Source organism: Adiantum capillus-veneris, chromosome 11, assembly GCF_014529385.1.
Source record: "Adiantum capillus-veneris isolate H3 chromosome 11, ASM1452938v2, whole genome shotgun sequence".
Classification (NCBI taxonomy): domain Eukaryota; kingdom Viridiplantae; phylum Streptophyta; class Polypodiopsida; order Polypodiales; family Pteridaceae; genus Adiantum; species Adiantum capillus-veneris.
In genome coordinates, this window is record NC_140941.1 from 64,334,691 (window position 1) to 64,360,633 (window position 25,943).

The following is a 25,943-nucleotide window of genomic DNA, read 5'->3' on the forward strand; positions in this document are numbered from 1 at the left end:
GCGACGCATGAGATGCAGAGTGGCAAAGTTCCACCCCTAGAAAGCATTGGCCCCAAACCTTGGTGCCCCTTCCAGTATTTCTCTGTATTGCTTGAACTTAGTACATCAAACTGTGGCTCTGCTTTGCACTTACACGCGGTAGAGTGCCAGAGAACAAGCCCACAACTTGTATTTAAAGGCACCTCAGGCCATCTAAAAGTAGTACAATGAAAAGCATTATTTCTAGAAGCAACTGGCCTCCAAAAGCTCATGCCAAATCAGCCAGCGCAAAAGCTGGAAATCCATAAAGTTACCATGTCAACACTGTTAGTGAAAAAATCCAAAAATCTTCCATGTTGGCGTTGGCAGCGGAAAACCTAAGAATCTGCCACGTCAGTAGTCAACAAAAAAATCAGGGTTGTCCAAATAGCATTTGCCACATCATCAGTTAATTACGCCAAGTCTTTTTGTGGGTTCTGCTTCTAGTGCCTTGTGCCTCATCGGACGGGGTCCCATAAGTTAGTGCAAACTTTATTATTTTGACCCCCACTGGGCGAGGATATGTAAGTCGGTGGGACTTCCTTATTCTTCTATTGCTTCTAGGGTTTAGGCCCCTTGGTCGGGATGTGCAGGTTGGCTTGGTTCTTCAGTGGTTTGACACGTCAGCAGTTTGTGACACCATGTCACAAGACGGGGGCACCACGTGCCAATAGAAAAGAACAGACTGAACAGATTATAAGCACTTCAATAACAAGTGAATTGAAAGAGAGAGACGACGTGATACGGAGTGGCGGAATTCCACCCCAGAGAGTATTGACCCCAAACCTTTGCTCCCCTTTCGGTACTTCTTTATATTGCATCCACACAGTACAAGCCGGTGCTTGACGCTCTGCACCTTCTCCTAGAAGAGTGCCAGAGAATGAGCGCTAGCCTCATATTGAAAGGCCCTTCGCCATTAAAAGCAGTTACAGTGAAAAGCTTCAAACTCAAAAGCAATTGGCCCAAAAGCTGGCTTTGAAAATCAGCCAGCGCAAATCACATAAATCCTTACAGGATGTCAGCGTGAAACGCGAAAATCCGTACGGTTCTACCACGTCAGCAGTCAGCAAAAAAGCAAAAAATCCGGGTTGTCCGTATAGCTGCTACGTCATCAGTTTCCGCGCAAGTCTGTGTGTGTGGGTTCGGCTTTATTTTATTCTCTTGTGTCACTTGAGCCCCATCGGACGGTGCTCATTAAGTTGGTAGGACTTCTTCTTCTTCATCTGCTTATTCTTAGGGTTTAGGCCCCTCACCCGGGATGTGCACAGTGGCTCTGTTCTTCAGTGGCTTGACACATCAGCAGTTTGTGACACCCTGCCTTCTTGAAAGAAAGTAATTGTCTGCGATTACAACATATCTGCAAAACAACTCTAGTTAGCTCAAAAATTTCCGAGGGTCATTCCGAGGGACAATCAATTTGCTCTTTTTGTTAAGGAATTGGCTTCTCCTTTCGTCCAGATCGGAACTCTTGATATTCCGATGTAGTAAAATTAGCCATCACATCGAGACCGCACTGATCTTCCACGACTGTCTTGATGCACTAAAATTACATACCCAGGCAATCTCATCCAATTAGGATTATTCAGTGGTTGTCACATCACAATGCAACACGAATGCTCACATATGCATGTTACAAGACACAACGAACAACGTCGTTGAGCACTCCCCTGAGACAAATGGTATGTAGTATGAAGCTACTCAACGACTACCTCGTCACTCCCCCGGCAAATAACGTAAAAAGGTCCAGGCCATGAGTTCATAGGACTGGTACAACCATACGCTCCCTAGACCGCATGTAAGGTGCAGCGGAATGAATGTTGAACTTTGCTTAAGATGAGTGCTCCGAAAGGGTTCCTTTTATTTACGGAAGGGAGAGCCTTCTGTTCCTTTAGTGAGAGAGTGCAATGGACACAATCAAAGTGGTGAACATTGTGAATGAAGGTGCTAAGACTGAGAGATATAGAGAGAAGAATACGACACCAGAACGAAGTTGTCAAACCCTCCTCCGAAGGCCCCACTCTCTATGGCGAGAGCGGTCTACTTATGATTGCACAAATCTCTACAATGCTTGGACTTGCCGACGATGGCGACGACGACGAGACGGGCTGAAATCTGCAAATCTTTATCTGCTGAATTCTGACTCTATGTCGATGTCTACGGCGATGACGACGATGCAACGACAACGCGTTGAAAACGCAGATGCTGAAATCTGTGTTTTCCTGAATGTGCAAACTTCGCAGGATCTGACCGTGCGGCGAGGAGCTGCTGCGGGAAGGTGAGACCTGCGAGGTTCGGGGGTTCTACTGCGGGACCTGGCTGCTGAAAACTGAAAACGCTGAGTCTAGGGCTGATTCCGTCGTGAAGATCTGCAAAAATGTTGAGGTGTCTTGCAAATGCAAAAACGCTAGGGTTGAAAATGATCTTGCGGGGAAATCTGCTATTTGTTGTGGGAATCTGCTAACGCTAGAGATGATTTGTTGTGTCTTGTGGTCGCCGAGGCTGATCTGCCATGCAAACATGCCAAGGCTGGTTTGTTGATGCAAAAACGCCAGTGTCTTTGCTGTGTTGCAAAAATGCTAGGCCTTGCTGGGGGGTCTTGCTGAGAAGGTGCCTGTTGAACCGAAGCTCTTGCTGCCTCTTCTGCCAGAAAGTGCTAGCGCTAGGTTTGCTTATATACAAACTTAGCAAAATTGCCCTACCTACTTTCCAACAAAAGTCACTTAAAAATAATAAGTGAAAAATGTCAAAAATAGAGAAAATAGGTTTATGCACTGTAACTTCATAAAGGTCTGCAACGCTTGCTTCTTTGGGCCGCGTCGGAAGTGACAAAGTCTTCTGTGGCTCCTTCAATTCTTCAACTTCGTCTAGAGTCATGCGTCTACCTTCTTCAATAATCTTCGAGGCTGAAAATTCCTGAAACCACTTTGAACACAAAACCATGAACATACCTATTTCATGTAAAGTGACTGGAAAAAATATTGTCTTCCTCAAAGACTGTGCATGCAATGCAGATGAACAAAGAGATGGAGTGCCAAACCGTTCACCACACACATGCAATCAATGAGATCGAATTTTGTCGTGTTGATCTAAATCAATCGACTGTGGCAAAACACAATGGAAATGCCTAGGCTCGATGCTCAATCTTTCTTGTGCTTTTTCTATGATTGTGTCGTGCCAAGGAAGAGACATTGAATGTGACCTCCTAGGATGCAAACATTTCATCTTTTCATGAGAAATCGACATAATCCGTGCTCATCCATGAGTGAATCGTGCTCAACGTACAATATGACATGCCTAGGAAAAGGGATCACATAAAATTCAGTAAACGATCACGAATGAAATACTCGAACAATGTGTGCTGACTAATCATTTGAACACATAATACTTCCTGTGAGAGATCTTTGGACCTAGACTCGAGAGCCAAGATCGGTTGTTCGTGTTTTGATTGAATCTTCCTGTGGGGGTTCTGTGGACCTCGACTCGAGAGCCAAGATCGGTTCTTTGTGATTGATCGAATCTGCAATGAGGTTAGCTTCACTAGAGAAAGTATCAACTAACACATCATCCTTGTGAACAATCACATCATCTTTATCTTGCAAATCATCATGCTTGTGAGAAATCACATCTTGATCATGCAAATCATCATGCTTATCACTATTATCCAAATCATTATGCAAATCCTGTGTGTCATGCTTGGAAGAAGAAGAGACTAAGAGAGTCTCCTTTTCCCGAATCCCTTGCATCTGTGCCTGAACTTGAGAAAAGAGTCGCAACATCTCTTGCATTCTTGCTTTTTCTCGCGATCAAATTTTGCTTCTCTTTTGTTGCGCTCACGCGTTATGGTTGCCATTCTTTCTTGGTACTTACGATCAATTTCAGCCATTCTTTTTGATGATCTTGCTTCGTGTTCCAACTTCCTATCCACCATCATCTTGTCGAAAGTTGCCATGGGATCTGGTGCAATCTTTGGCGTAGATGGGGAAGGATCGGAAAAACCTCCTGGTGAGGAAAACTCATCTTCGCCACTCCCATGCTCACCACCTCCAATCGAAGTATCCATTCCGCTTTGAGTGATGACCATCCACTAAAGTCTTGGGTTCTTGTGGGTTCTTGTGGTCTTGGGTTCTTAAGTTCACGAGGAACTTGGGTTCTTGTGGGTCTTGGGTTCTTGGGGTTCTTGAGGTTCTTTTTTCGCTTGCAATCTGTGTTAAAGAAGGATCTTCTCTTCACCCGATTTCTGCTCTTTTCCGCGGGCGCACCCCTTGGCAGCCTTGCGCTCACACCAAGGTTGCTTTTTCGCACCTCACGTCGATTGGCCGACCGCTAAGTGCACGGTCCGCTCTCAATGAGTGAAAAGGGAGGTTGGACAGGCCCTTCTTTCTTGGGTTCCCTGTCACTCTTCAAAAACATGATTAGGAATCGACACGTCCAAGAGGGCCTGGGTTACATGCGACCGCAACAAGCAAAAAAAATTGTGGTTCTTGTGGTTCTTTCCTTGAGTGATATAGAACACTGCCAAAGCTCTGATACCAATGTAAGGTGCAGTGGAATGAATGTTGAACTTTGCTCAAGATGAGTGCTCCGAACTGTGCTCAAGTGTTCCTTTTACTTACGGAAGGGAGAGCCTTCCGTTCCTTTAGTGAGAGTGCAATGGACACAAACAAAGTGGTGAACACTGCGAATGAAGGTGCTAAGATTGAGAGATAGAGAGAGAAGAATACGACACCAGAACGAAGTTGTCAAATCCTCCTCCGAAGGCCCCACTCTCTATGGCGAGAGCGGTCTACTTATGATTGCACAAATCTCTCAATGCTTGGACTTGCCGACGATGTCGACGATGACGAGATGGGCTGAAATCTGCAAATCTTTATCTGCTGAATTCTCACTCTATGTCAATGACGACGGCGATGGCGAGAATGCAACCACGACGCGCTGAAAAGGCAGATGCTGAAATCCGGGCTGAATCTACAAACTTCGTGGGATCTGACCGTGCGGCGAGGAACTGCTGCAGGAAGGTGAGATCTGCGAGGTTCGGGGATTCTACTGCGGGATCTAATTGCTGAAAACTGAAAACGCTGAGTCTAGGGCTGATTCCGTCGTGAAGATCTGCAAAAACGTTGAGGTGTCTTGCAGATGCAAAAATGCTAGGGCTGAAAATGATCTTGCGGGGAAATCTACTATTTGTTGTGGGAATCTGCTAACGCTAGAGATGATCTGTTGTGTCTTGTGGTCGCCGAGGCTGATCTGCCATGCAAAAGCGCCAAGGCTGGTCTGTTGATGCAAAAACGCCAGTGTCTCTGCTGTGTTGCAAAAACGCTAGGCCTTGCTGGGGGGTCCTGCTGAGAAGGTGCCTGTTGAACCGAAGCTCCTGCTGCCTGTTTGCTTATATACAAACTTAGCAAAATTGCCCTACCTACTTTCCAACAAAAGTCACTTAAAAAATAATAAGTGAAAAATGTCAAAAATAGGAAAAATAGGTTTATGCACTGTAAAAATGCTACTGATGGTTTCTGACTGGAATCTGATGGTCATGCTACGTGCAACCGGAGGATATGCATCTATTCTAAGTGTCTAAACATGCACGGTCTGGGAACGGACTCACAAAAGTGCCAGATCACTTCCTATTCTAGACTGACTTGACTGAATTGAACCTTGGTCATGTTGTAGCTTGTCCACGGACACTTAGGGTTGGATGTGTCACGTGACACGGCAGTCTGCGTCGCTTGGAGGTTCAAGCATACGCTCCCTAGACCGCAGTCTACGTCGCTTGGAGGTCCAGTAGCCTCTAGTTTGCTCTGTCTTCTCTTTTGTAGGACCGGTATGCTTTTAGAAAAGCACACGCCTAATGCTCTGATACCACTGTCACAAGACGGAGGCACCACATGCCAATAGAAAAGAACAGACTGAACAAACTTTTAGCACTTCAATAACAACTGAACTGAAAGAGAGAGAGACGACAGGCGACACGGAGTGGCGGAATCTCACCCCAAAGAGTATTGGCCCCAGACCTTCGCGCCCCTTTCGGTTTTTTTTTTATATTGCATCAACATAGTACAAGCCGGTACTCCACGCTCTGTACCTTCTCCCAGAAGAGTGCCAGAGAATGAGCCCTAGCCTCATCTTAAAAGGCTCTTGGCCATTAAAAGAAGATCTCGAGGGGCCTAAACCCTATGAATAAGCAAACGAAGAAGAAGAAGTTCCTACCAACTTATGAGGCCCCGTCCGATGGGGCCCAAGTGACACAAGAGAATAAAATAAAGCAGGATCCACACACACTCACAAAGATTTGCGTAAAAACTGATGATGTGGGAGCTGTACGGACAACCCGGATTTTGCGATGACTGATGACGTGGCAAGCTGTATGGATTTTCGCGTTTCACGTTGACAGCCTGTATGAATTTCTGTGATTTGCGTTGGCTGATTTCCAGCGCCAGCTTTTTGGACCAGTTGCTTTTGAGTTTAAAGATATTCATGTATCTGCTTTCTATGGCCGAGGGCCTTTAAATATGAGGCTAGGGCTCATTCTCCGGCACACTTTAGTGAGAAGGTGCAGAACGCGAGTACTGACATTGTACTGAGTTCAAGTAATATAAAGAAATACTGAAAGGGGTGCCAAGGTTTGGGGCCAATACTCTCTGGATTGGAATTCCGCCACTCCGTGTTGCGTGTGCTCTCTCTCTTTCAATTTAGTTGTTATTGAAGTGCTAAAATTCTGTTCAGTCTGTTCTTTTCTATTGGCACGCGATGCCTGTCTTGTGACAGTGGCATTAGAGCGTCAGGTGTGTGCTTTTACGAAAGGATACCGGTCCTACAAAAGAGCAGACAGAGCACATTAGAGTCTAATGGAATTTTATTTGAAGTATCTTCGGGCTCGACCCCAGACTTATTAGCCACTCCCACCCTTACTTCATCGTGCATCGGGCACGCTCCAGTCTTCATCACTTTGTTTTATAGGGCATAAAGCCATAAAGAACCCAAGACATGGCATTCATGGATTCAACAGAATATTTGAAGTTTCTTCTCGACGAGCTTCATGACATTCTTTCGCGGCATCCTCAATAGAACCTTCCGATGCTGCAAAGTTTTCAACAATTTTTGAATTACATGTTACCCCCTCTGATGAGTCAGGTGGTACCTCCTCCTCCGGCACCAGAAAGTACGAGGGCTTCCAACCGGCAACCTTCCCAGCCGTCTGTGCTGATCGGCCGAGTCTTCAGGAATATGGTGCAGCCATTTGACCCTGATCGAGTGCAACCGCCTTTGCCACCGCCGTTGCCCCCACCTCCCCCACCACCACCGCTACCAGGCTACAATGGTTGGATCCCATATGGATACCCTTATTATCCGTACTTGGGATACGTGCCTAACCAACCCAAAGATTGCAAGGATGGTGGCACGACAGTCAAATTTTTCACTCTTTCCGGGGTGAAAGATCGAAAGAAAGCATTGCAGTTCCTACAGCAATTCGACAACATCTATGCTTTGGGAAACTATACAGAAGACTCCAAAATTTCTCGAGCAGCGGGATTTCTTAAAGATAATGCTATGCAATGGTGAAGCTCAATCGCGACACAACCGCATGCTCCAAGGACCTGGCAAGCTTTCAAGACAGTTTTTGCACGTAGTTACATGACTTCTATGTTCGAAGTCCAGATTAGGTCAGAATGAGGTAACTTGAAAGTGCTTGTCATAGAGACCATAGAGGACTATAACCAAAGGTTTCTCGACGTCTACCTTCCGATGTCCTTTTAAGTTCATTCCCTTGGAGGACCAGTGGGAGCGCTATACCATTGGATTACCATCACCATTGCAGGAATATTGTTTGTCCAAGCAAGTTTCAACCATGCAAGAGCTTATAGACCATGCCACGGTCGGCTACAAAATGATGAAAGGAAAGTTGGAGTTTACCACGGAAGCAACTCTGGCCACTAACTAGAACTCCCGGCAACAACGAACAAATTCTCGAGAATCTCATGAAAACCAGCCTCAACGGCCTCGTCTGGCACACCGTCAACGAGACGCCTTGTTACAAGAAGGCCGATGCTTCGAATGTTTCCAAACAGGGCATGTTGGGTTAAAGGCCTAAATAACCCCTTTTTGTACATTTTTATACTTTGTCCAGGTTCAATATGAACTTGGACACATTTTTTAAAGGCCTAAATAACCCCTTTTTGTACATTTTTATACTTTGTCCAGGTTCAATATGAACTTGGACACATTTTTTAAAGGTCACTTATAATAAAAGTGGGAAAACCCAAAACTCACTTATTGAGTTTTCCCCAAAAACGTGAGCTCTCTCTCTCTCCCTCTTCTTCTGCTAGCGCTTCCTCTCCTGCTGCTCTTCGCCTCCCCTCTCTGCACACACACTGCACTTCCTCGCGTGCTCTTTCACTTGCACACACCGCCACGCGCTCATCAACTAGTATCAAAGCCCATTTAGGGTTTGGCCCAAAACCTGCAAATGCTGATTTTCAGCCAAGAGGATCAACTTTGACGCGAAGAGTTGCTGTTTCATCGCCAAGGGATCGTCCCCGGACACTAGAGAGCTCCCGGCAACCCAAATTGACCTAAAACAAGCTGAAATTAGGTCAAAAACAGGAAATTACAGGTTATGACAACGAAAATACAGGTTTTGCAAATGATGTATTAAGGTGTGGGAATACTTTTGCTAAGTCCCCGCTACCCGGAAACCTTGAAATTGCTGAAAAACAAGCTCTAAAACAAGTGTTTTAAGCAAATTTCAAATTTACGCAGGTTTTTGCAAGTGTTTTTATGGTGCGATTACATTGGGGAAAGTGCAAATTGATGCAATCTACGCACGTTTGACAAATTTTGTCTATGTATGACTATTTGTGGCTCAATTTCATGCAATTTTGATGCTACAAATTGGGGTTTTTGTGCTCACATGCTTCTAAAGGCTGTGTTTTAGCCTTATGTATGTCCTGTGAGGGTAAAAACAATCAAAATTGTTGTTTTTGGGCACAAATTAGCTCGCTCAAATTTTCTGCGCAAAAAATTCAGAACTCAATTTTTGTGCCTAAACTGACCCGTTTTGCCTCGAATTGCTCCTGTGACTATTTGGAGTTGTTGTACACACTCCTGTGAGGCTGTACTTCGTTTTTGGTGCGTTTTGCCCAAAATTTCAGCAAGTTAGCTCTCCTTTTGTGCAACTATGGCGTCATCCTCCTCGGACGTGAAGAATCTCTTTGAGATCCGGCGCTTCGAAGGTACAGGTTTTGACCTATGGAAGGACAGAATTCAAGGAATTCTCTTCCTTAAAGACTGTGATAGGGCATTAGAGGAACACAAGCCAGAGGACATGTCTGATGATGCATGGGCCACTTTGAACAAGAAGGTCATTACTTACATAAAGATGGCCGTTTCTGACGAGATCTTGGTAGATCTCAAAGGTCTTATGACTGCTTTTAGTTTGTGGGCAAAGTTGAAGGCAACGTATGAAAATACAACGCCGGTCAATCAAGTGCATTTGATGCGAAAACTTGTTGGCATACAATTGGATGAGTCAAAGAGCGCTGCAGAGCACTTGTCGTCGTTTACAGGTACTTTGTTGCAGTTGCAGGATTCAAGCATGCCTCCCTTTGATGATAAGCTGAAAGCTATCTCGTTGCTTATGACCCTACTTGATTCTTGGGAGACATTGGTGGTTTCATTGTCTAATAGCCCCAATCTGACCTTTGATGGTGTTAGGGGTTCTATTCTCAATGAGGAAATCAGGAGGAAAGCAGTTGGAGAGGGAGGCAGCTTAGCCAACATCGTTAGAGGCAGGACAGAGAAGAAGAATAACTATGCACAGAGGAGTAAGAGTAAGAGCAAGGAAAGGGGAAATGCCAGCAAAGGCAAGGGTGATGTGACATGCTATCAATGTGGTAGGAAAGGTCACAAGAAGCCCGATTGCAGGTATTATAAAGCAGAGTTAGAAAGAAAGAAGAATGGCGGAGACAAAAAGAAAGAGAAGAAAGAAGTCAAGACAGATGCACAGGACAACTCTAAGGACAAGGAGAAGGCCAATGTGGTCTCTAGTGTTGTTGTTGAGGAGTTGTCATATGTAGAGGACATCCTATGTGCTACTTTGTCAGCTGATGATGCTCATGAGTTTGATGCCTCTCTCTATGTTCATACACAGGACATGCAGATCACTAAGAGTGATCTTATTGATGCGTTGTTAACTGTGAATGATGCATTGTCCCAGACTTGGATTTTTGATTCCGGTGTTTCATTTCATGTGACTCCTATCAAGGAGTGTTTCTCTACTTTTGATGCGGGCAAGCGTGGCCATGTATACCTTGGAAACAATCATGCATGTTCCATTGAGGGTATTGGCACTGTGCATCTCTCCATAGATGGCACAAATGAGCTTGTCTTGCATGATGTTCGATATGTGCCGGGAATCAAGAAGAGTCTGCTTTCTGTTGGTCAGATGGATATGCATGGTTACAACATCTTGTTTGAGAGAGGGTCATGGAAAATGCCTAAAGGCTCAAGGCTGATTGTAAAGGGCACAAAGAAAGGGATACTTTACTGCATGCATGGAAAGGCCGTGTTGGACAAGTTTATTGCATTGGCTGAAATTAACTCTCACATGGAGTTGTGGCACAAGAGGCTTGGCCATATGAGCCAAAAGGGCCTTTCTAAGCTTTGTACTTTGAACAAGCTTGATGCTAAAGGCACAAAGCTTGACTTTTGTAATGAATGTCAATATGGCAAGCAAGTAAAGCGTTCTTATTACTCTGGTGTCTCTCGTAAATCTTGTGTGCTTGATCTTGTACATTCCGATGTATGTAGCATGCCTACTAAGTCTATGGGTGGTGCATATTATTTTGTCTCCTTTGTTGATGATCATTCTAGGAAAATTTGGGTTTATTTGCTTAAGTCTAAGGATGAAGCCTTTGCTGCGTTTAAGAGATTTCATGCATTTGTGACCACCCAAATTGGTAAAAAGCTAAAATGCTTGCGTACAGACAATGGGGGGGAGTACACAAGTGCTGAATTTAACAAGTTTTGTGAAAATTTGGACATTAAGAGGGAGCTTACTATGCCATACAGCCCCTCTTCTAATGGTGTGGCTAAAAGATTCAATAGGACACTTTGTGAGAGGGTGAGATGCATGCTGTCCACAGCTAATCTCTCTCATGGATTTTGGGGAGAAGCTTTGAAAACTGCAGTGCATATATGCAATCGATCCCCTCACATGTCTTTGAAAGGTGACATCCCTGAAGAGGTTTGGTCTGGCAAGCCTGCTTCATATGATCACTTACGCATTTTTGGTTGCGAAGCTTTTGTGCATGTTAGACCTGAGTTGAGGAGTAAACTAGATGCAAAGTCCATTAAAGGCCTCTTCATGGGATATGGTGAAGAAGGCGAAATGGGTTACAGGTTTTGGTTACCTCAGTTCAAAAGGGTTGTACGCAGTCGGAATGTTGTTTTTAATGAGGCAAGGTTGCTTCAAAACAATTGTGCCTCAAAGCATGACCATAAAAGGGTGAAATTTCAGCATGACCAGCCACTTGTTAGGCCTATTTTTGACCCTCAGGATGCACCACAAATGGCTGAAAATGTAGATGATCCAGTGGTGTTTGAGCCAGATGATGTTGGACAGCAAATTGAGGCTCCTGAAGGGCATTTGCAGCCAAGAAACAATGCTGAAAATGGTGCTGAAAATGATGTACAGCAGCCCATTGTTGATGATTTTGTAGTGCCACCTGATTTAAACCCATTGCCGGATAATGTGGATCACTGGGTGAGGCGGTCTACTCGTCAAAGACGGCCTGTGAGTCGATATGACCCTCTTTGCATTACATTATGTTGACAGATGAGGGAGAGCCTCTTACGTATAAAGAGGCAAAGATATGTGAGCACAGCGACAAGTGGGAGCTTGCTATGCAGGAAGAGATTAAAGCTTTGCATGCTAATCATACTTGGGATTTGGTTGAATTGCCCAAAGGAAGGAAGGCTATTCCTAATAAATGGGTGTATAAAATCAAGACTGTTGATGCAAAACCCAAGTATAAGGCAAGGCTTGTGGCAAAGGGATATGTTCAAACCAAGGGCATAGAATTTCAGGAAGTGTTCTCTCCTGTTGTGAAGATGACCACTTTGCGTGTATTGTTTGCCATTGTGGCTGCTCTTGATTTGGAAATGGACCAAATGGATGTACACACCGCTTTCTTGCATGGTGATGTGGAAGAAGAGCTTTACATGAAGCAACCCGAGGGTTTTGTTATCCCTGGCAAGGAACATTTGGTATGTATGCTCAATAGAAGCTTGTATGGGCTGAAACAATCATATAGACAGTGGTACAAGAAGTTTGATGGCTTCATGCTTAAACATGGTTACAAAAGAAGCCATGCAGACCATTGTTTGTATACCAAACGTGATGAGGATGGCAGCCCTATCATTCTTGTGCTCTATGTAGACGATATGTTGATAGCTGCAAAGAAAAGAAGCACTGTTGATGCTCTTAAAGGGCAGCTGAAATCTGCGTTTTCAATGAAAGACCTTGGGGCAGCTGAACATATACTTGGAGTGCGTGTTACTCGGCAAAGAGACAAGCGCCTATTGTATTTGTCGCAAGAAAAGTACATTGAAAAGGTGCTAGACAGATTTAACATGGCTGAAGCAAAGCCTCTTGGTGTGCCATTACAGCCATATGTTAAAATTTCCAAGGATGATTGTCCCAAGTCAAAGGAAGAAGCCAATGACATGCAAAGTGTGTCTTATGCTTCAGCTTGTGGTTCACTTATGTATGCTATGGTTGCTACTAGGCCTGACATAGCCCATGCAGTGGGAGTTGTGAGCCGGTTTATGGCTAATCCAGGCAGGTTGCATTGGGATGCAGTGAAGTCCATTATGAGGTACTTGAAAGGGACTAAAAACAAATGTCTCTGCTATGGTAAAGGACCAATGGAGTTGAAGGGATTTTGTGACTTTGACATGGTTGGTGATGTGGATACACGGAAATCCACAAGTGGCTATGTATTTACTCTTGTGGGAGGTGCTGTTTCATGGTGTTCTAGATTGCAAAAGATTGTTGCATTGTCTACGACAGAGGCTGAATATATTTCAGCCACTGAGGCTTCCAAAGAAGCTATTTGGTTAGCACGCCTATGCAGTGAGTTTGGTTTGCCTGCCAAGGCACCTATGCTTGGTTGTGATAGCCATAGTGCCATATGTCTGGCAAAGAACGCCATGTTTCATGCACGCACAAAGCATATTGATGTGCGGTATCACTTCATACGAGAAGTGCTTGAGGATGGCCTTATTACATTGGTTAAGGTCCATACATCACAAAATCCAGCCGATGCTCTCACTAAGTGCTTACCCAAAGCACAACATCATCTATGCATAGAGATGGTGGGAGTCACGTAGCTTAAAGGCGCCATTTATGCCTTTAAGTGGGAGGTTGTTGGGTTAAAGGCCTGAATAACCCCTTTTTGTACATTTTTATACTTTGTCCAGGTTCATATTGAACCTGGACACATTTTTTAAAGGTCACTTATAATAAAGGGGAAATTACCAAAATACCCCTCTAATTTGAGGAAATTCCCAAAATACCCCTCAAGTTTCAAAAATTCCCAAAATGCCCTTGATATTTTGTCATAAATTCCCAAAATGCCCTTCAAATTTTCCAAAATTCCCAAAATACCCCTGGTTGTGAGACTAAATTTCTCGAAAAATAAATTCTTTTGTTGGTCTTCACAAGAAGAGTGATTGTCTATCGTACAAGATGCTAAAACTACAATTTGAGTTGGTTACGTAGGCTTTGGAGATGAATTGCTTCATTATTTTTAGACATAATTGCCTTTTTTGCGATCGTAACTGGTGACAAATTACATGCTGAGCACTCAAAAACGGATCTCAATTGTCAAAAACGAATGAAGATTAGAAAATCTTGAACATTCCAACAAAAATAGATACAAGGGTATTTTGGGAATTTTTGAAATTTGAGGGGTATTTTGGGAATTTCCTCAAATTAGAGGGGTATTTTGGTAATTTTCCCTATAATAAAAGTGGGAAAACCCAAAACTCACTTATTGAGTTTTTCCCAAAAACGTGAGCTCTCTCTCTCTCCCTCTTCTTCTGCTAGCGCTTTCTCTCCTGCTGCTCTTCGCCTCCCCTCTCTGCACACACACTGCACTTCCTCGCGTGCTCTTTCACTTGCACACACCGCCGCGCGCTCATCAACGTACAATACATGTCCTTAGCGAGCCTCGACGTCCTCAGAGCAACCCTCTGCTCCCACGTCAGACAGATCCTCGGGGCCACCCAGCTAAGAGGGCTAGACCTATTGTACCCGATATTTATGATATACACCTCGAGAGTTCTAATGAATTATGTCACAAAGTGATGACGTGGCTACCGACAGCAGAAAACCTAATTTTTGCCAGAAACCCTAATTTTATAGAAACCCTAATTTCTGGAAACCCTAACCCTAACTGCTGGCTGAAACCCTAAGTGGCTGAAAAACCCTAAAAGCTGGCGCCAGTGCCACATGGCAGCAATTTCCGAAAATTGTGGAGGTTGGGAAAAAGCAACCAGCAACGCTACAAATGCTTTTTTTTTTGGCTATGCTGTAACAGACTTGGACACTCCAAGTCAAGAATGGCCCCAAAGACTGGCGCCCCTTTCGGTATTTCTTTATGTATTAAATCAATTGTCAAAGTACAAAGAGCGGTTAGGGTTTCACTCTCAGATTCTGTGTCCAGATGCTCTTAGAAGTGAGCCCTAATCCGCGTATTTAAATGTTACAAGGGATGCCCAAAGCAGAGCCCCAAAAGCTTAAAATCAAAAGCAGTTTCTCTCTCTCTATCTCAAGAGAGCAAGTAAACAAAGCAAACTCTCTCTCTCTCTCTCTCTCTCTCTCTCTCAAAGCATTTGTAGTGTCGCTGGTTGCTTTTTCCCAACCTCCACAATTTCCGGAAACTGCTGCCACGTGGCACTGGCGCTAGCTTACAGGGTTTTTCAGCCACTTAGGGTTTCAACCAGCAGTTAGGGTTAGGGTTTCCAAAAATTAGGGTTTCTTCAAAATTAGGGTTTTTTTGTAGAAATTAGGGTTTCTGTTATGTAGCCACGTCATCACTTTGTGACATACCCCCCTCTTGAAAGCGTTGTAATCAACCGTGATTACGCCTGCAAAACCGACAAAAGCCATAAACCGTCTTAGCAGACACTGACTGTTAGTACCTACGTACTAGGAACACACATCTAGCACATGTACCAAATCGACAGTCACATCACACGACATCACAGGACATCACATGACATTCAACATTCATTCGGATCTTAGACCATGATTTATTGGCAATGTAGCTAGCAATCACATCTAGGTCCAATCGGGACCTCATCGAGACCTCATCGATGTCTGATTGACTAACCCCTATTGCAACCATGTCTATTCGAGATCAATCAGACCAAAATGCTGCACTCATTTCGGCTATCAGTTCCTGCACTCAAGAAGTCAAGAACAAATTAGTATCATTATCAGGAATTCCATTTCATAAAGTCATCCGGCAGAATACTGTCAGCTCTCAGTATCCCTGAAGCTCAAAGAGACATCAGTGACTTTAATATCAAAATCAAGGCATTTGTTGACAAAGGAGTGGAGTAACTCCCCTCTTGTGCATCCCACTGCACCAGATCTTCGGCCAAGCTGAATTCCTGGGTTTCGTTTGGAGTAGACTATGCTAAACCAAAGCATCGAGGTAAAGTTTCACAGTCCGAGGAGTATTTGCTAGGTCCTCCTCCTCCATCCACTTCGCATCAAATGCAGGATAGTTCTTGAACTTAACCAAGAACCGCCTTCGGACTTTACCTTTCTTCGTATCGCTATGTGCCATAATTTGTTCAGGAACAAGGGTCTCCTCGTTTTCTTCCACTTCGGGTTGCTCATCAGGCTCCCCATCATCAGGCACATCACCCCTAAAAGGTTTCAAGAGACTCACATGCAATGCATTGTGAATCCTCCAAGTATCTGGCAGTTTCAATCGGAAGGAGACATCATTTATCTTGTCAGTGATCTAGAAAGGTCCATAGTATCGCATACTAAGCTTTGGAAAAAGCTTCTCCTTTCCCTTTTTCTTTTTGAGGCGTGCCTTCTCAAAATGTAAGAGCACCCAATCATCCTCCTTCAATTTCAAGTCGCGACGATGGCGATCCGCTGCCTTTTTCTGTCGTTCTTGAGACTTCTGCAAAGTCTCGCGAACCTTGGCAAAAGCCATATCCAAATCTCGCGAACGCTTCAAATATCTAATCTTTCGTGCTGAGGAAGGGTGGAACCTTCGCAGCACCTTCAACAATCTCAAATGGCGCCTTCCCCATCGAAGAGTGTATCGTGTTATTGTAGGCAAATTCCACCAAAGGTAAGTATCTTTCCCATTGAGTCTTTTGATCTGAGATATAAGACTTCAATAAATCTAGAACCACTGAATTTGCAATCTCAGATTGCCCATTAGTCTGCGGGTGGAACGATGACGAGAACTGCAACCGTGTGCCAATGTTCTCCCAAATTGCCTTCCAAAACAAACTCGTAAATCTAGGGTCTCTGTCGGAGACAATCGTCTCAGGCATGCATGCCATGTAATCTGAAGATCTTGGCCACAAACAGTCTCGCTAAGTGATCCGGCTTGACTGTTTTCTTCACTGAAATGAAATGAGCCTGTTTGCTAAATCTGTCAATAACACTCTCTTGTACTTTGAACTGATTAATACAAAAAGAAATACCGAAAGGGGTGCCAGTCTTTGGGGCCAATATCTCTAGGCACGGAACTCCTCCGGGCCAGTGCAAATCTATTGTGATCTGTGAATTGTTTGAAGTGGTTATTTGGTACTGTCGCGATTGATTCTTGACTTGGAGTGTCTAAGTCTGTTACAGTGGTATCAGAGCTTGGCCCCAAAGACTGGCGCCCCTTTTGGTATTTCTTTTTGTATTAATCAGTTCAAAGTACAAGAGAGTGGGTCGGGATACACTCTCAAACTCTGCGTCCAGATGCTCTGAGAAGTGAATGCCCAAACCACTTATTTAGAGTTACAAGGGATGCCCAAAAGCAGAGCCCCAAAAGCTTTCAAAATCAAAAGCAAGTGTTCTCTCTCACAAGTTCTCTCTGTGTGGCTTTTAATAAAATAAAAGCAATGATGCTCTCTCTCTCTCTCTCTCTCTCTCTCTCTCTCTCTCTCTCTCTCTCTCCCCCATGCGTAGCCAAAAAAAAAACGCAAATAGCGTCGCTCTCTCTCTCTCTCTCTCCCCCCCCCCCCCCCCCCCCCCATGCGTAGTCCGCTTTTTTCAGAATTCATACTGCTGCTGCCACGTGGCACTGGCAACTTTTAGGGTTTCAGCCAGCAGTTAGGGTTTCTGCAAAATTAGGGTTTTTGACAGATTTTAGGGTTTGCAAAAATTTTAGGGTTTCTGGCAGAAATTAGGATTTCTGCTGTTAGTAGCCACGTCATCACTTTGTTACATACCCCCCTCTTGAAAGCATTGTAATCGACCGCGATTACGCCTGCAAAATCGACAAAAGCCATAAACCATCTTAGCAGACACTGACTGTCGATTATGCAGAGCTTATGGAAGAGTCAACGGCTTGAAAGCCTTGATCTTCTTTGACCTCGGAGCTATGGAGAACTTCATCCATCCAGAATTCTTGAAGCAAATGCATTTTGATTATGATGCAGAGGGTGGAGAAGTTGAAACTGAGCTAGCCATGGGGCAAACTCAAAAAGTGGTACTGCTCATTGGTGCTCTTCCAGTGACTATCCAAGATTATCATCATGGAAAAGCCATTTCCACATTATGAAGTTGGGCAACTGCGACGTTTTGTTGGGCATGCCCTGTCACGACAAGAACCGAACCATCATCGTGATACAGAAGGGCAGGCCAATTATCCTCAAAGTTCGGTTGTGCGAACAAAACGCTGAATGAACTCTCTAGTTGTTTTATAGTTAGATACTTTTTAACATTGTTTGAGAAAGTATTGTTTGAAATTTGTTTGAAATGGATGCTATCTGTTTTACACCTGTCTTGGTGCTGATTTGAACTGTTTGACTATGGTTTTAATACTGGTTTCATTGGTTGGTGATTTTACTCCCGGGTGGAGAAGTGAGAAATACTGTTTTGGTATTGTTTGAACCTTGGAACGACGCAGGCCGATGTCTGGGGAGTGTTCCGTTGTATGCTAGAAAACCTTCGAATGACGCAGACCGATGATTGGGGAGCGTTTGGTTGTATTCTTGAATCCAAGCGACGTAGACTGCGGTCTGGGGAGCGTTTGGTTTGTACAGTCCTCTGAGTTTATGGCCCGGACCTTTTTAGGTTATTTGTGGGGGAGTGACGAGGTAGTTGTTGAGTAGCTTCATACCGCAGACCGTTCGTCTCAAAGGAGTGCTCTGCGGCGCTGTTTGTTATGTCTTGTAACATGTATATGTGAGCATTTATGTTGCATTGTGATGTGCCAACTATTGAATATTCCTAACTGGATGAGATTGCTTGAATATGTAATTTGAGTGCATCTAGACGCTCGTGGAAGATCAACATGGTTTGGGTGTGATGGTTAATTTTACTACGCTGGAATATCAAAAGTTCCGATCTGGACGAAAGGAGAAGCCAACTCCTTGATCAAAAGAGCTGAGAGGAGAAGCCAAAGTCGTGCATAAAGTGATGATGTGGCAGCTGTACGGACAACTCGGATTTTGCGTTGACTACTGAGGTGGCAACCTTTAGGGATTGCCACGTTTCGCGTTGACAGCCTGTATGGATTTCCGTGATTTGTGTTGGCTGATTTCCAGCGCCAGCTTTTTGGACCAGTTGCTTTTGAGTACAAGAATTTTCATGTAACTGCTTTTTATGGCCAAGGGCCTTTAAATATGAGGCTAGGGCTCATTCTCTGGTACACTTCAGTGAGAAGGTGCAGAGCGCGAGTACTGGCGTTGTGTTGAGTTCAAGTAATATAAAGAAATACCGAAAGGGTTGCCAAGGTTTGGGGCCAATACTCTCTGGGTCGGAATTTCGCCACTTCGTATTGTGTGTGCTCTCTCTCTTTCAATTTAGTTGTTATTGAAGTGCTAAAAATGTGTTTATTCTGTTCTTTTCTATTGGCACGTGGTGCTCGTCTTGTGACAAAAAATCAAGCAACGCAAATCACAAAAATCCGTACAGGTTGTTAGCGTGAAATGCGGAAATCTGTACAGTTCTGCCACGTCAACAGCCATCAAAAAATTCCAGCTTGTTCGTACAACTGCCACGTCATCAGTTTCTGCGCAAGTCTTTGAGTGTGTGTGTGGGTCTTGCTTTATTTTATTCTCTTGTCATTTGGGCCCCATCGGACGGGGTCCCATAAGTTGGTAGGACTTCTTCTTCTTCATCTGCTTATTCTTAGGGTTTAGGCCCCTCAGTCGGGATCTGCACAGTGGCTCCGTTCTTCAGTGGCTTGACACGTCAGCCGTGTGACACATCACCCGGGATTAAATCACAAATCATTGAAACCAATATTAAAACCAGAGTCAAACAATTCTCAAATTGGCACCAAGACAAGTTTAAATGAGATACTTTCCATTCCAACCAATTTCAAAGAATACCTTCTCAAACAAAGTTCAAAAGTATCTAACTACAAAAAAACTAGAAAATTCATTTGCTTGCTAAGAAATTGCCATGAATGTCGGGAACAAACAAAAGGAAGCAACAAAATAAAAGTACAATTTACGCATGAATTAATTTTATTTGCTACTTTAATTTTGAGCGTTCCGAGTTCAGAACGAATATTAATATATAGTGAGGAAATATTAGTAGTTGTTCGTTTAGTGGGTTTTGTTTCCTTTAGTTAAAAATACCTATGAAGCGGATTAGATAAAAGACAAATAGGAACCCACTGTCTGTTCTGCGACAGGAAGTGCGTGGGGTAACTCCCGATGTAGTCACAGAAACCAAACGTGTGGGTGGATCAACTTATCGAGTTCCCATTGAAGTAGTACCTGCAAAAGGAAAAGCTTTGGCCATCCGGTGGTCATTGATCGCATGTCGAAAACGCTCAGGTCGAAGTATGGCTTTAAGGTCGAGTGATGAATTGATAGATGCCGCCAGAAATTCTGGGAGTGCCATACGGAAGAAGGAAGAGACTTTATCTGGGTTTTTGTTCGGACAACCGAACTTTGAGGACGACTGGCTATCCTTTTGCATCAAGGTAATCGTACGGTTTTGGCTTTGAAGTGTCGTGTCATTGTTGTCGTGTCAAGGCATGCCCAATAGAGCATCGCAATTGTCCGATTTCATGATGTGGAAATCGGCTTTTCCTTGGTATCCTCGGATAGTTACCGGAAGAGCACCAATGAGCGGTACCACCTCTGAGTTTGCCTCGTGGCTAGCTCGGCTTGAAGTTCTCCTCCCTGTGAATCATAATCAAAATCCATTTGCTTGAGGAATTCGGGATGGACCAAATTCTCGGTAGCTCTTTAGTCACAGAAGATCATGGCTTTCAAGTCGTTCACTTTGTCATGAGCTATGCACGATTCATAGATATCAGGTACAAGTCCAATGGCAGGTCTAGCTCTCTTAGGCGGAGGTGGCTGTGGGGATCTATTTACTGTTGGAGCGGGAGGTTGCTCTGAAGACGTCGAGGCTTTTTGAGGACATGAATTGAAAGTATGCCCGGTTTGAAAACATTCAAAGCATCGGCCTTTTTGTAACAGGGTTTCTCGTTGACGCTATGTCAAACGAGGCCTTTGAGGTTGACTTTCACGAGTATCCGCGGGATTTGTTTGTTGTTGGCGAGAATTTTGATTGCTTGCTGGAGTTTGTTTTGTGGTAAACCTGAGCTTCCCTTTCATAAGCTTGTAGCCGAGCGCGGCATGGTCCATAAGCTCTTGCATTGTTGATACTTGTTTAGATAGACAGTATTCCTGTAGAGATGATGGCAGTCCAATGGTATATCGCTCACATTGGTCCTCCAAAGGAACCATCTTGAAAAAAGACACCGGAAGGTAGACGTCGAGAAACCTTTGGTTGTAGTCTTCAATGGTCTCCATGGCAAGCATTTTCAAGTTGCCCCATTCTAACAAAAATTTGGACTTCAAACAGAGAGGTCTTATATTTGCGTGCAAAAATTGGCTTGAAAGCTTGCAATGTCCTTGGAACATGCGGTTGTGTTGCGATTGAACTCCACCACTACATAGCATTATCCTTGAGAAATCCCGCTCCTCGAGAAATCTTTGATTCTTCCGTTTAATTCTTCTCCTAAAGCATAGATGTTGTCGAATTGTTGTAGAATCTGCAAGGCTTTCCTCCGATCCTTTACTCCAGAAAAAGTGAAAAAAGCATGATTTGTGTACAGTGTGAGCATGTGCATGTCTTACCCACCGATATCTTTGCACGTACACTTGGTGTCGGTCGAACCAAGACACGTGGCACAATGAACTTCCGTGAGTTCTATGAAATTTGATCAAGTTAGAAACTCACCCAAAACTGGTATAAAAGAGCCCCAGGGCCTCATTTGTCTCACAAGCCACTGAAGACCGGAGTTGCAGAAGGTGCAGCTAGTGGCCTCACCCCGTTTCCCTGCCTGATGTTTTCATTAGTACATCGCAGCCCTGTTCTGGGCCTTGAGTTTTCCACATTGGGAAGGCAGCAGATCAGCCTGCAATTTTCTCCTGCTACCGCCCTCATATCTGCAATAGTGTGGTCAGGCAAGGGCACCTTAACCCTGTGTTTGCAAAGAAGAAGAAATTGGCCAGCATAGGTGAGTCTTTTGGGGCAGATTCATCGCACTTAGCCTTCAAGTCTAGATATTGTTGTCAGATGTCCTTAGTTGGTTCATTTTGTTTGTCTCAGATACCCATAGTATGCTGTTTAATCATTGAGAATTTTCTGCTGTTCTCAATTTTAGCCTTGTTCGAATCATAAAAGACACTATTATTGAGTTGTTTCTGTGATTGTGCAGTGACCATTGCAAATTACTTGTAAACCATGATGATTATAGCATCCTTACGAAATTGCCGGCAGAATCTACCTCAATAGTTACAAATATTCGGCATCCCGTGGACAGGGTCTTCAGTGCTTATGAATTCTCAGTTGAGGTGGCTGCACGTTTTTTCGCACGTAACCTGCGGATAAAGCCAAAGACACAGGTCACGGCTGCAAAGACGTCAAAAAGCACCGGATCTAGTACTTTAAGTATTTGGCCATGGAGTCATCTTGTACCGTGGATGCGAGACGATCTTTTCGAGCGTGTATGTACAGTTCATCAGTGGAGCTAAGCTTTTTGAAGTCCACCTTTTGCAGTTTCTTTATGTTAAAATGGTTACTATATGCAGGAGAAGCTTAGACTATCAGGAGGTGCTGATCCGTTACCTTTGGGATTTTCAAACTATGATGCAAGCTCGTTTGTGATGCCTTTGCACGAGTTCATACATCAACCTATGGTTGTAGATATAGTGCACAATGGTGCTACCTTCCAGGTGATTGGCAGTATCCCTGTCGTTTTCATTTTGCTCCTGTTTTCTAGGACATTATCACATGATATTCTCTGAGGACCTTCTAGGAAATTAGGAATAAATTATAAGTTCTTACCCCATGCAGTTTCATTATTAATACGAATTGCATTCAGTGTTATGTTTATGGAGTGCTAAATATTTTGCTCACAGACATTGAGATTAGCATGAGACTCATTGTTGTAAGAAACTGGGTTCTCTATTTCATGTATTCATGTATTTCCAAAGTCATTTCGTGATCCTTAAAACAACGTGACACAAAGAAGAGCTATTTCTAAGCATTGGAATGAGTGTCCCTAATCATTTCCATGTACTTTTCGTGTTTTTTTACTGGAGATGTGTGCTTGCGTTTGGGTGTGTACGTATCCATTTGCCCTTGTTTGATGGCAAAGGGTGGGCATCCTCGTTTTTTTGGGTAATTGGGGTTTGAACTTTTGATACCTCTTACTTCGGTGGGTGTCTGATCACTATCATGGGGTGGCTGCCCTCCTCTTTGATAGGTGACTATTTCAGTGCCCATGTAAGTGTTGCAGGCCATCACCTCCCCTTTGTCTTTGTCTCTGCTCAGCACATTCATTCTGAAGCTGAAGCTGGCATGCGGCCGCTTCATTGTGCATGCAGATACATGCAAGTCTCCATGGGCAAAGCTGTCTTGGTTATCATGTGTAGCAAGAGCAGTAGGAGAGTGATGGATTATTGTACGTCCTCTATGAGAATGAAAAGTGCTTTGCAACTTAAATGTTTCTTGTGCTCTTGATTTCTGTTGCTAAGACTCCCCTCTTGCATTATGAATCCTGACCCTCTTAACATTTGTTTAATGGCTTATTACACTTGAATCGGAGATGCTGTTACTCTTAGTTCAATTGATGATCTTTTAAACCTCTGTATTTGTAGGTTACTGGATTGACTAACAACTCTTATATCAAAGAAGCAGGGAAGATTCGAAACTGTGTGATTGACTATCCAGATCTTGGTCTTCACATTCTGAATGTAGCTAAGGTGTTGTTTGAATCATTCTTGGGCTTGCAAGTAATATCTATTTTCCAAACTTCAGATGTCATTCATTTGACATGTTGCTTTGCTGCCTTTTCAGATGAGAATCGATAAAATGATTTTTGTGGGGCTGACAGAAAAGCATGAAGAATCTGCAAAGCTGTTTGCACATATCGTTGGAGGACAGATTCTTCCACTCGGACAACCCATTGACATTGCTTCTAGGAATGACGTTCCTACACAAACAGGTGAAATGTTTTTCTTTTGTAGACCTCTATCTTAAAAGTGCCTCAACAAATGATGTTTTAGCATCTACAAGTATTTTCCTGTCTTAAGCTGATGACTATCATGACTTTGATGTTAGTGTCTAGCTGTATATGCTAAAATCACAAAGCTTGCCTAGTTTTTGCTGGATTAATTAAAATTCTGAAACCCCGCAACACTCCCCCCTTTCTTTTGAAACAAAGAGAGAGTACACATGCATATATTTGTCACATGCACATGGCTCTATGCCACGGGAACATGCTTCATCGACTTCCAGAGTCAATTCTGTATCTATCTCTAGATAGGAGTGTCTAGAATCCTGGAGGATTAGTATGGGCAATTTTGTGAGCCTCTCCACAGGACCTGCAATTAGGTTAGGTTTTCTATCTTTGGAACCCTCTTGCTTAAATGGTTTGTTCAAGCGTTTTGATAGATGTTGTTACACTACGGTGGGTATCTGGCATGACTTGCATGTAGTTTAGGTTAGAGGAATCCAACATTTGGATTCCCGAGTGTGCAGATATGTGACGGTTTCACGTAGAAACTTTGCTTGGTCAAGTTTATTAATAAATCATTTTAAATGATTTATTTTTAACTTTGTCTTCCAAGTTTGCCCTACCTAAGTCCTAAAAAGTTCATAAGGAGTATTTTGCCCTATAAAGGGAGTAGATCAGCCAACGTTTTGGATCATTCTCAGCCAGTGACAGAGATCAGCCCTAGCGTTTTGCACCCAGCGTCCCTAGCTTTTTGCTTCCCTTTGTGAGACACAAGCGGGATCCGCCCTAGCAGCCCAACACTTTCAGTTTTCAGCCCTTGCCATTGCCAGAAAGTGGTGGATTAGCTGACGCTATCTTCCTTGTTGCAGCCTGGTCCTTCGGTAGCCCATTAAGTCTCTTCTCGGTGTCACATGCGTGGACATTCCAAGCGAGAAATCAATAGCAACACACGAACAAAAACTTCAAAATCACTAAACTTTAATATAGAGAGAGAGAGAGTCGACATGGCACGGCGGAGTTCTGCGTCCAATAACACTAGCCCCAAAGACTGGCGCCCCTTTCGGTATTTCTTTATTATTGATCACATCAAGGTACAACTCTTGAGGGTCCTCTTCTCTCAGACTCTGCGTCCAGAGTGAGGCCCAAGGGACTCTCATAAACAGTACAAGGGATGCCCAAAAGCAGAGCCCCAAAAGCATCTACTTCAAAAGCACTTTCCCCCAAAAGCATCAGCATTCCAAAGCTCACGCAAGCTGCCACGTCATTAGCGCAGCGCAAATCGCAGAATTTTGTACAGCCTGCCACATGGCACCAACAACGCGAAATAGGGAAATCCGTACGAACTGTCACGTCAGCATGCCACATCAATATGTCATTGCGTTTTACGGAATTCATCTCGAGGGTGCAAGCTTCGGAAAAAGTTAGGCTTCACGACTAGTGCTTCATAAGTTCTTCAAAGCTGGACGGTTTATTTTCTCGTCCTGTCACAAAGTGACGACGTGGCATGGTCGTCAAGACAAACCCCGATGAAAAATGACAGATTTCAATTTATAAGTCGTTCCAACTTCCAACTTATAGGGTCGCATCCGATGGGGCCCAGGGGACACTAACAATTATAATAAAGCAAGGACCCAAGATTGCGAGGATCTACTGATGTGGCAGCGCCGTATGGATTTCCTAGATTTGCGGCGGGGTGCTGACGTGGCACAACGTACGGACCTCCATGTTTTGGGCTGCAATTTGCGCTGGTAGTGCTGATTGCTTTTGGGACCAATGCTTTTAGAACTTGGAGCTTTTCTTGTAATGCTTTTGGGCCATTCTTCGCCAAGGCCTCTCCCCCTCAGATTGGCTTGGGAGCACTGCGGAGAGAAGAGGATCCTCAGACATTGTACTTTTCAAAGTCGACGATGTGGAAGCGTAGAGAGAGAGAGAGAGAGAGAGAGAGAGAGAGAGAGAGAGAGAGAGAGAGAGAGAGAGAGAGAGAGAGTCTCCTGAACCAATCAACCTTGGCAATGAATAATTGAATGTGTATACACAATGGAGGCAAGGGGTTGCTTATATAGCAACCTCAGTAAATTTCCTTACCAAGACTTTGACAAATAAGTAAAATATATACCTAAAAGTCAAAAGACATATTAGGATCCCATTGGGCAGCTCACTTGAGATGCCAAAACTCTTACCGTG

General features: G+C 43.9%; 2 protein-coding genes across 2 annotated transcripts in view; both read left to right on the forward strand.

The window, feature by feature from the left end:
- Positions 1-25,943, forward strand: part of TPST (tyrosylprotein sulfotransferase) — a 52,143-nt gene that overhangs the window by 14,929 nt on the left and 11,271 nt on the right. Inside the window, exons 4-7 of the mRNA XM_086523179.1 lie at positions 21,957-22,245; positions 22,330-22,473; positions 23,401-23,505; positions 23,600-23,747. Coding sequence (XP_086379305.1) covers positions 21,957-22,245; positions 22,330-22,473; positions 23,401-23,505; positions 23,600-23,747 — 686 coding nt within the window. The remainder of the gene's footprint in view (positions 1-21,956; positions 22,246-22,329; positions 22,474-23,400; positions 23,506-23,599; positions 23,748-25,943) is intronic.
- Positions 8,930-20,647, forward strand: LOC147447351 (uncharacterized). Its single transcript, XM_086524442.1, has 4 exons — positions 8,930-9,520; positions 9,599-10,954; positions 19,911-20,204; positions 20,537-20,647. Exons 1-4 carry the CDS (start codon positions 9,191-9,193, stop codon positions 20,645-20,647), a joined length of 2,091 nt encoding a protein of 696 aa, XP_086380568.1. The 5' UTR covers positions 8,930-9,190.

Excerpts from the sequence above, each read along its gene's own strand:
- LOC147447351 (XM_086524442.1), top strand. The coding sequence starts at position 9,191 with ATGGCGTCATCCTCCTCGGACGTGAAGAATCTCTTTGAGATCCGGCGC. Across the intron at positions 9,521-9,598 it reads TGCATTTGATGCGAAAACTT|GATTCAAGCATGCCTCCCTT; the intron begins GTTGGCATACAA and ends TTGCAGTTGCAG. Across the intron at positions 10,955-19,910 it reads TTAAGAGATTTCATGCATTT|GAAGTGCGTGGGGTAACTCC; the intron begins GTGACCACCCAA and ends GTTCTGCGACAG.